This window comes from Tympanuchus pallidicinctus, unplaced genomic scaffold (assembly GCF_026119805.1).
Source record: "Tympanuchus pallidicinctus isolate F22 unplaced genomic scaffold, pur_lepc_1.0 scaffold1, whole genome shotgun sequence".
In the NCBI taxonomy this organism is placed as follows: Eukaryota; Metazoa; Chordata; class Aves; order Galliformes; family Phasianidae; genus Tympanuchus; species Tympanuchus pallidicinctus.
In genome coordinates this window covers 9,615,228-9,625,958 of record NW_026294618.1, presented here as the reverse complement: position 1 = coordinate 9,625,958, position 10,731 = coordinate 9,615,228, and the positions used below count along the sequence as shown (strand labels likewise).

The window sequence follows — 10,731 nt, the reverse complement described above, 5'->3', positions numbered from 1 at the left end:
CAATATCCAAAAATAGTTTATTTTAAAATTACAATGCATTTCTCACTTATTTACCCCAGAATGACGTTTCTTCAGTAGAGCATAGTGAACGTAAATAAATGATTCTGTTTCACCCATCAATGACAAAAATCACTGAAGTGTTCACACCATTAGCCGCGTCTTCAATAACCTCGCTTTTGTTTTTCTTCTTTGTCAAGAATAGCCTGTTTTAGACTTAATGCAGCATCCTCAAACTGAGGGTTCAACTCTAAAACTTTCCTGAAATCTTTCATGGCCTCATCAAAGCATCCTGTCCAAAAAGAAAAAAAAGAAAATCTTTCTGTTAACTGCATAGTCATAAAGCAGAAGAAGGGCTCCTAATCATAGAATCAGCGAGGCTGGAAAAGACCTCTAAGATCACCTTGTCCAACCACCCACCCATCCCCACCATGCCAGACTTGTGGGGTCTGGAGCACAAGTCTTACAAGGAGCAGCTGAGGGAGCTGGGATTGTTTAATCTGGAGAAGAGGAGGCTCATAGGAGACCTCACTGCACTTTACAACTTCCTGAAGGGAGGTTGTGGTGAGGAGGGGTTTGGTCTCTTCTCTCAGGCAACAAGCAGGACCCTAGGAAATGTCCACAAGTTGCACCAGAGGAAATTTAGGTTGGACATAAGCAAGAACTTTTTCTCTCAGAGTGGTTGGGCACTGGAATGGCTGCCCAAGAAGGTGGTGAAGTAACCATTCCTAGCAATGTTCACGAGGCATCTAGATGAGAAGCCATGAGATATGGTTTTTTAGTGCTTGTGGTAGCAATGGCAATGGGAGGATGGTTGGACTAGATGAACTTGTATGTTCTTTCCAACCTGTGATTCCATGATTATATGCCCACTAACCACATCTTTCAGTGCCACATCTCCACCGCTCTGGAACACCTCCAGGGATGGTGACTCCCCCAGCTCCCTGGGCAGCCTGTGCCAATGCATGTTAGAAGAAATGTTTCCTAATATCTGACCTGAACCTCCCCCGGTGCAACTTGAGCCCATTCCCTCTCATCCTGTTGAAGTTACCTGGGAGAAGAGGCCAAACCCTACCTCGCTACAACCTCCTTTCAGGGAGTTGCAGTGGGCAGTAAGGTCTCCCCTGGGTCTCCTCCATTCTGAACAACCCCCGTTCCCAGCTGCAGCCCCGTCACACTCAGGTTCCAGGTATCTTTCCCCGGCTCGTCGGTCTCCAGGCTCCCGCAGATGGAGCTCTCCAGCCCGGGCCGTCAGTCAGACATCACAACCCCTCCCAGCTCAGACGGAGCTCCCGCCCCTCCCGGCTCGGAGCGGGACCGAGGGCCGCGGTCGGGTCGCTCCGCCCGCCTGGGGTCAGACTGCCCCCAGGTCACTCATGGAGGCGGCGCCGTACCCAGCCGGTAGAGCACCAGGCCCCGGTTGTAGTAGGGCACCTCGAAGGCGGGCTGGCTCTGGATGGCGGCCGTGTAATCCTCCATAGCGGCGTCGAAGTCCACCCGGAGGTATTTGATCTGCCCGCGGTTATTGAGGGCGGTGGCGAGATCGCGGCCGGTTCTGCGCGGGGAGAGAGCGGCCGTCAGGGCCGTGGGGCGAGTAGTGTCCCGCACCCACCCCCTCCCCTCCCCGCCGTACCCCGCTCCCCCAGCGATGAAGCGGCCGTACAGCTCCTCCGCCGCCTCGAACCGCCGCGCCGCGAACAGCGCGTGCGCCGCCGCCAGCAGCTCGGCCGAGCCTCCCGCCGCCGCCTCACGCTGCATGGCGGGCTTCCCGCGCGGCGCTGTGTGGAGACTTCCGGGGCGGCGGAGGGGACGGGCGCGCGTGGGAAAGAGGGCCGCGCTGCACGCCGTGGCGCTGCCTGAGGAGAGCCGCCCCGCTTCTGCGGTGACTGGTGCGGCCCGCGACACGAACGGAGAAGAGCCTCGCGTGTCAGAATTGAAAAATATTTAATAAAGTCATTCTACACATAAAGCCGCGTTGGTTCGTTGTGCAGTAAGATGGATGCGGGACAGGCGGCTCTTGAAACAGCAGGCTTGTCGCTAAATAGAAACGCCGGCTTCAGGAAAATGGTAGTAGAAAAATGTGTATAATTCCATCACAATGGTTTCAGCTGAAGAATTGTGCCCTCCAAGAAAAATGGCCAGTTTGACAAAATGCAACCATTTCCTATGGCACTGCAACAATGAAAAGGAGCTCAAATATAACAGAACACTTTGCATGATTCAGAAATTAGGCTCAAAGAATGCTGTTATCTTAAGCCTTTCTTACAGAGGAAGAAAGGTTGTTATTTTGAATCATTTCTGTAGCAGTGGCACTATCTGTGAGAGTGCAGAACTGGCAGTGTGGTTTGAAATGTCATACATACAGAAATAACGATTTTTGAAGGTCCTTTCCTAAGATGCAACAGACTGGGAACACGCAGTCCTGTCCTCCACTACGCTGAGCAGTGGCACAGAGGACAGAAGTTGTAATTGCTTCTTTCTTTGGCTTTCATACAATGCTTACACACACTGCACATCCAGAATCGATACTCCAGGATAGGGTCTCCTGTTGCAACACATACAGGAAGCTTCCCATCTCCGCTGTTTAAGAAGAGTCACAAAGATTAAAAAACATGGTTTTAAAACAGTAAAATAAATTTTAAAACCCTACATGTATAAATTTGTAAAACACCATAAATACCTTTAACTATGTCTTAACTGTGTGCTTACAGATACTTTGAAAAGTGGTGCTGTTCACCTACAAAATACTGCTTCTCTATTCAGGAATGTGCTTCTTCCTTCTTACAAGCTATTACATCACATAACTGTGTATGCTTAGCAGAGCCAAGTATGTAAATTTTCACACAGTGGAATGCACACCCGCAGAACCGTACAGCCAACAAATTAGGACCAGCTGACCCAATGACTAAGAGAAAAGCAGTGAAAGATATATAAAGGTAAGGTCCAGTTAACACCTGCACTACTACTGCATTTATTCCTCTGGAGAATCGACATAAAAGTTATTAGTAGGATTCTGAAAAGTTAAAATGTTACTCACTGAAAATAAAATGGATTCACAAGCAATTTCCATACTCATATATTCCAGGCTTTCAGCAGGAAACAGATGTCAGTGACAGCATTTGGGGTACAGTCACTCCAAACAATTACATCTTATGACTTTCATATCCTGACTCTTTAATTTGCAGTACTCATCTGTCACCACACAATGTAGGTAATTCACAGAATACTGTACACATAATGGTTCACACTTGCATCATTCCACAATGGTGATGTAAACACAGTAACATGATTACCTTAATGGCACATAATATATGATAACATATTTAGTAAAGGTACTCTGTCCATGTATATTGCAAATTAAGATGCTACATCCTTCTGGCCAGTTCCTGGAACATCAACAATCTCAGTTCCCTCTGCACATTTTCCTTCCCCAAATTACAACAGAACAGGCTGCTCAGAGAGGCTGTGGATGCCCCATCCCTGGAGGCGTTCAAGGCCAGGTTGGAAGGGGCCCTGGGCAGCCTGATCTGGTATTAAATGGTATTAAAGGTTGGCAGCCCTGCTTGTGGCGGGGGGCTTGGAGCTTGGTGATCCTTGAGGTCCCTTCCAACCCTGGCCATTCTATGATTCTCTCAAATGAAGCATTTTTTTTATGTTCTATGAACTGGCTAACACCTGCCTCATTCTTGCATAGTATTTGGTTTGAGCAAAGACTGCTCAAACACACCAGAGCAGGAAAAACAAACAAAAAAAAACAGGTTAATATTTTTATATCATACATGTATAACTCACCTCTCGAGAACATCATCCAGATCAGTTTTTTTGTTGTTCTTTGGACAATGTCTTGTGAATATCTCTAGAGCAAGATCTTCATACTGCTGCCTTTGCTCCTGGCTAAGAGTTTCCAAGGATTCTAGTTTAACAAAGGCTTTTGAACAAGTATCAAATGCTCTGTTTGCACATGCACAGACAGCCAAAAGAGAATAGATTTCAACTGCAGGAATAATGTCTTCATAATCTCTCAAATGAAGAGCTAAGAAATGAAAAAAAGAAAATCCAAAGGACATGATTACGTATCTCCTGAGAAATGCAAGCTTCTGTACAAAACAGTCACTATGGATTAGTATTTAGATTAGTATTAGTCCTGCAAATAATTCCACTGGACAACACAAACCAGTCTTTTCACTGACATTATAAAGCCTGCATTCGTGATTCAACATATTTAAAAAAATAAACAGAAATAAAGGAAAAGCAAGTGCATTTGAACAGCAACTGAAAGAGCCTTGTTGAGGTTGACACACTTTTTCCTCAAATACTCTAAAAACATTAATAATAATTTTAAAAGAAACCATGTAGAAGTATTTGAAATGGACCTCCAAGATTTGTAGCAAGTAGAAGGCACTATTTATTTCTCTAACTCCCACAGATACTTTAAAAAGCTGTCTACAAGGATGTCCAACATGAATTTAAAAAAAAAAACAAAACAGTCAACAGAAGGTATAAAGAGACTGTCCAATTTAACCAGGTAATACTTGGGAAGTTACATTTCCATTGTATCCAAAAACATACTTTCCAAGTATCTTGACTGCAGCCAGATTCAGCTACAGTTTGTTACATGGCTCTGTTTTAAATCCCATGGATCTAGCAACAACAGAAAAATGTATGAACTGTAGATGAAAGTATGCTCAGTGCATGCCTGTAAAATTAGAGCCGTTTCTTTACATGCTGAGAGAAGAAATCCTACCTGTTTTAAGTGCTGCATCTACACAACCTTTATAGAGCTGTCTCTGTGCAAGTATGAAGAAATGGTAAGCTTCTGCTCCTCGCCAAGCATTGTCTGCAAAGCGATTAGTTGAAGAAAGGACATCTTCTTCCAGCAAACCCGCCAGAGCTGAAGCAGTCTGAAGCAAAGCAGTGTCACAAGTCATTTTTATACAGAAAACGGATACAGTGGGAAATGGTGATACATGAAAAGAACTTTTCTGTATTTGGTGATTGTACCAACTGTTTGTGTTAACTGGAGAAAATATAAATACACGGACCTAAAATGAACGCTGTTAGGCATTTTTGACAGTGCATAAGCAGAACATATGGTGCAGATGTGTATAAATATATTATGTGCACATCTGCAGGCTAGTGCGTACTTTGGATTAATACTGCATTTCAACACCAGATCTCTTAAAACTTTGTTTAAACTCTTTCATTTGTGCACACAAAGATGAAAGTACAAGCATTAAAAAAAAAAACACATCCATTTGCTTCCCCCCTATCTGGAGTAGTCTCCCTGCTACATTATAGCCAACTTGAACTAATCACAAAATCTCACTGTGAGATTGACAGTTATTCCTAAACATCAGTAAAGTGAGATTCTCAAAGGAAAAGAAAATCTTAGTATGATTTTTCTTGTTGCAGTGAAAATCTCAAGAATACACACACACACATTAACCTCAGGCAGAAAAATGTCTATTAGTACAAGTTATTTAAATGTTTTAAAACAGTATATTAAATCGTTTGTTTTCGTGGTACATTTGCTTTAAAGAAATAAACAAAATCTTTCTTCTAGAAAGAAAGGGTGTTATTAAGAAATAACCTAAGGCAGTTTTATTTATTCTGACTAGGGAGCATGTAAGAGTTAATGTGTAGAACTCAAGAAAGGAAAAGACTACCTCTGAACCTTTAACTTTTCCTCTCTGTGCATTCTGCATTTGCTCATGGCATTGCTCCATAAGTAAAGCTGATAATACATAAAGCTTTTTAACTCGCAAAGGCTTTGTTCTTTTCTTTGCCTCTTCATCTGCAATCTGAAAAATCCAACATGAAGGAATTTATTGTAGATATATATAGATATGTATGTATGCACGTACAAGAAAAATAACAATTCTCTTGGACAGCCACACATTGCACAATCCTCAGAATTTATGCCAGAAACGATTTTGCATTTGAGTGCAATAAATTAGACTGCAAACAGAACTATAAATGAATGTCTCAGAGAAGAATGCACATCATTCTTTATTTGTTTAGCCAACAACTACATGAAGCCAGATATTCAAAAATTTCAGTGTCACCATTATGTCTGCTGACAATAAAGAAATATTTTTCAACACTGTAGGTTAAGAAATACATTGCCTTCAATAAGAAGGATGCATTTTGAAAGCAACATACATACAGAAAAATATGTATTTACTATAAAAACTGCATATCACTCCTACAGATTTTATAAGCCATGTACACAAGTCTTTTCAGGTAAACCAAATGTAGGAAAAATTTGCATCTTGAAAGCACAAAAGCATTTTTCAATCGAAGAAAGAAATACCAACATTTAACTGGTACTTCACAACATCATTATTCTTAAAAACAAAGAGATAAAACCAGCATAAAACAATGCAGACATTGCATCCAGGCTGGCTTGCTATACACCTTCAAGTAGACAAGGACCTCTTCTGAGGTGCAGTTCATCTCATTCAGAAGAGATGGTCTCAAATCAGGTGGTTTGTGTTCTGAAATTCTCTTCATCACTGGCTAAAGAGAACATCTCTTTCTTAAGGAATTACCCTAGATATCTTAAACTTTAGACATGGATTCATCCTGGCAGTTCCTCTTTAATGGTACATTCCTGTACATTTTTAACAACAAGATAACCCCCCAGAAAATAAATAGCATGGAAATAACTGAGCTTTTGGACTAGCTTTTGATACCTGATATAAAAATAAAATCTGCAATACCTTGAACATGAGCTTAGCAGCTTCAAAGAAGTAATTGGCTTTGCGATAGAGTTCTATTGCATCAAGGATTTTATTCTTTTCCAGTAAATGAGTTGCATATCTTGCTAACAAGGATCCAATCTCTTTCATATTGTGATTTTTAGCCAGCTCCACAGCTTTATTCCACTAGAAATGAAAGCAAACAAAGATGAATCTACATTTTTCAAGGCACTCTGAGAACAAGCTTTCTAATGAATAGTTCACAACAACTGTGCACAATACTTCATTACTATTTAGAATGACTCTACTGTACAACTCAAGTAGAATTCAAGCAAATAACATCATTGCCAGTCATGTGATGCAGGAGACTTGTGAAACAAATACTGGACCTTGGTCCAAAACCACACAGAAAACAATTGCTTCTGCTTTGATAAAAGCTTTGCAAAACCATTGCTGCTCATAGTTGGATACGTGGATTTTAACACTTGGATGTTATTGAAACTCAGACTCTCAAAAGCACATCAGTCTATGAGCTCAAAGCAAACTTCTACACACCTCATTTTTGTCCATAAATTTTCCTGTCTTCAACAGTTTGGCTACTGTGTTTGCCCACAAAGTTGGCAGCACTAAGAAGCCCGGCTCCATCTCATATCCAATAGCTATCCATAAGGTAGGAAATTGTACACATAACACCACCATTAACCAGCCCTCACATTCACACAGATTCCCTCATTGCCATCCTCAGTTTCTCTCATTTGTGTTGACACAGCATACATGCAAGCAAATCATACTAGAGAACAGCTCCATCTGTGAACACGCTGACAGTTTCTCAGACCAGCTCTTTTCCAGCTACATCCCAGTGCAGCGACAAGTAATTTGTATCTGTAGAAGGAAGGAAAGGAGATACAGAAGCTTCCTAGTTTTCCCCCCAGCTGCATCAGGAGGCAGCACGGACTTGAGCAGAGCCTAGCCCTACAAAGGCCGCAAGGCCACGTACTGTTGTATGCTGAGCTCGCTTACCAGAGCATTGCTGTAAATGTACTTAGCACTGCTGTAAATGTACATGCCACTGTTCTTTCGATGGTCTAGCACCCATTTCAAATAACTGGCTTATGAATCAAAGTATAAATTTTTCAGAAGTCTTGAAGAATCATCTGATGCTTAACAAGGATTTGTATTTAACTGGGCAGTAGGATAACAATCTGAATGGTTAACTGGTATTGCTAAAGCACATCAACTACTGTTGTCCCACCTGGTTAAGATGTACACAGGTATCTACTGCATCCTTTGGCCGATTGCATTTCAGAAAGGCTGAAACAGCTTGTTCACACATCCCCACTCTTACAAACATATGAGCTATATCCTGAAAAAAGCAATAGCACCACACTAAATTAATTTCCATATTTTTCCTATATTGCATAGAAGCTACAACAGGTATGGTTTTTTTAGTTCAATTCCAAACTTTGGATAAGAAGGTTGTTGCACGGATGCTGTGAATACAACATGCGCAGTTGTAAGTCTTCCAGGCAGCATGCTACTCTCACACACTCATTCTGGAATTAGACATTGGTTCTGTATTTAAAGAAAATACTGCTTGAAGATTTTCTAATTAAATCACACTAGAAGGACTGTGCTCTTACTACATATTGTCCACTTCACAAAACTTTGCTATTACAGATTAAATAGAAAATGCAACATCTTGCTTTATTACACCTACTGAATGACATTAAGTTAGTGTGTTTTACATTTACAAGCACTGTGGAATAATCAATCATATTATAGTTTTCAATTAGCCATTGCACAGTAAGTCACGAATTTCCTTCCTTTCAGCAAGTTAGCTCCAATCTTCACTGCACATTAGCATTCCTACCAGAGTTATCATGTGAGAAGTTAAACCAGGAAGAATTTGGGAGGAAAAAAAAATAGTGTATCTTAGATGACAAAATGAAAGCTTAAGGATCCAGCCACAAGGATTAAATTCTTAGAGAAGCATAGCTATCTTAGAGACAAATGCCAGCAAACTGTAACTTAGCAGTGACCACAGAGCCTGATGACCAATCAGATCTATCTGTGGAAGTGACCAATAATGGAATGATGGAGAATGAAAACAGTAATATTTCAGATCAATACCAAAGTAGAATCATTGTGCTTGAATAGGTCATTAGTGCATTCCTTGTTTTGCTCCTTCCCAAGATGGGATACTTCAAATAAAAAGTTAAACATAAGACAATGAGACAATCAGACAATACTTCCTGCTTACAGGGAGTAACTTATTATTCTCTGGAAGTGAGTTAGCCAGATTCTCTAGTCCTTGGTAGTCCTCTAGCATGTAGTAGCATTCAGCTAAACGTTCCTGGTTCCGTCCTTGTACATAATACTGTACAGCATTTAACCTAATAAAGAAAAAACATGAATGTGGTACAATCAGACATACAAGCCAAACTTCAAACTGGGTAAGCCTTTTGTGTCTGTAAATTTAAAATGACCTTTTAAATGGGTAACTTTGCTCAAGATCTTTAGTAACTAAAATTTCTCTTTTTCTAAAATGCACTGCATGTTTTACTTTTCAGAAATCACTACGCTGAAGTAGCAGTAAGATTCATTTTCTGACTAGCATAAGGTTAAGATGCCAATGAACCTGAAAATCGTATTCCCACATCTGCACAGATCATGCCTGATAGTCACCAGCAACTCAGAGCAAAACTGAAAGTTGAGCACCTCTGTACTTTAAAACATGAGCACTACGACCTCCAACACCAACCTCTTAATTGCCTATATTATCTAGAAATAAACTTACAGAATCTACTCACAAGCTTTTAACTAATTTGGGACAAAGTCTTTCTAGTAGTGCATTTTGCATAACTGTAATAATTAGTGGAGCTTTGGCAGAATGCTCTGGATGTTTACAATACACGTAAGTTTAAAAAGTAACAAGGAAAGTATAAGAAGGTCTCATTGCCACTTATTAACCACTAAGACATGACTTCTCAGGTAAGTCCCTGACGGCAAAACATGTTTTGGGGAAATACCATTTGCATGCAGTTCTTTTGTCAATGGCTGGAGACATATCCATGTCAGACAGATCTCTGGGCCTTCTCAAATGCCCCTAATTTTAGATGTTCTAGAAAATCTGTGGATTTGAAATTCACTGTTATTTAGTACCTTCTTCCTGTTTGTTTGTTTTTTTAATATTCCATACCCACGCTAGTATCACTGTCTCTGCTTTGGTTTTTGTTTTGTTTTCTCTCCCTCCTTTCCTCCCTCCCTTCTTTGAAGTGACCAGACTTCTGGCAGTACTGAGATTTGTTTTTTCCTTCGTTCTTTAGACAGCTGATCAACAGCTCTCAAATGTAAAGGCGTTAAATCTCATCATTACAAAATCATCCAACGTATTACTCTGACTTTCCTTATTTCTGTCCCTTCTCATAATTTAAGTCTTGTCATTTATCATCTCCTTTGTATTTTCCTCCTTCTAGCTCCCCTACAGAACATACCACTTCTGACGGTCTGCAAAATAATCTCCAATAGCATTGTGTGCTTGTTCAAGAAGGGCATCATCCGAGTCACCAGAGCCAGTTTTCAGTAGCTGCAGAACTCGAAACCAATCTCCTAGTTTTATTCGTAGTCCAATGGCAAGATCTCTGACATAAACAGAAAATAGCAGGAAAAGACAAATTAGCTAACAAAAAATCTTGAGGCAAGGCTCCAAAAATATTTTCACATTCATAATCCATACCACAGTGATCACAGTGATCCCTGATACCTCGTGCAATTTAAACTATGTTCCAAGTAAATACATGAGCTCAAGAGAGCTCATAGATTACATCATACAAATACACTTCCCTATCAGTCACACGAGTGCATGAAGAACACTGAATTACAGTTGGCAATTCAATTGCCAAATGTCAGGTCTCCTCTTGCTCTGTATACCTTTCATCTTCCACTGTTGAAAAGCAGAAGGGCAGGGAATGGCCAAGGGGAAGGAATATGAATGATGAAGGATGACATCTAACAAGGTTCATTTCAGAGAGTC

The 10,731-nt window shown here is 40.8% G+C and overlaps 2 protein-coding genes across 3 annotated transcripts in view; both read right to left on the bottom strand.

Moving 5' to 3' along the window:
- On the bottom strand, positions 1–1,755 carry TTC32 (tetratricopeptide repeat domain 32). Its single transcript, XM_052689090.1, has 3 exons — positions 1,631–1,755; positions 1,392–1,552; positions 1–289 (listed from the first exon to the last, which is right to left on the bottom strand). The coding sequence occupies exons 1-3, from the start codon at positions 1,753–1,755 to the stop codon at positions 162–164; spliced, it is 414 nt and encodes a 137-aa protein (XP_052545050.1). The 3' UTR covers positions 1–161.
- Positions 1,756–1,924: 169 nt separating this feature from the next.
- WDR35 (WD repeat domain 35) overlaps positions 1,925–10,731 on the bottom strand; it is a 36,715-nt gene continuing 27,908 nt past the window's right edge. For both annotated transcript variants that reach the window (XM_052688090.1, XM_052688099.1), the window contains 8 exons: positions 10,193–10,339; positions 8,959–9,091; positions 7,951–8,061; positions 6,720–6,884; positions 5,664–5,798; positions 4,742–4,898; positions 3,790–4,030; positions 1,925–2,577 (listed from right to left, as the gene is read on the bottom strand). In XM_052688090.1, coding sequence (XP_052544050.1) covers positions 2,430–2,577; positions 3,790–4,030; positions 4,742–4,898; positions 5,664–5,798; positions 6,720–6,884; positions 7,951–8,061; positions 8,959–9,091; positions 10,193–10,339 — 1,237 coding nt within the window. In that variant the 3' untranslated portion in view covers positions 1,925–2,429. The remainder of the gene's footprint in view (positions 2,578–3,789; positions 4,031–4,741; positions 4,899–5,663; positions 5,799–6,719; positions 6,885–7,950; positions 8,062–8,958; positions 9,092–10,192; positions 10,340–10,731) is intronic.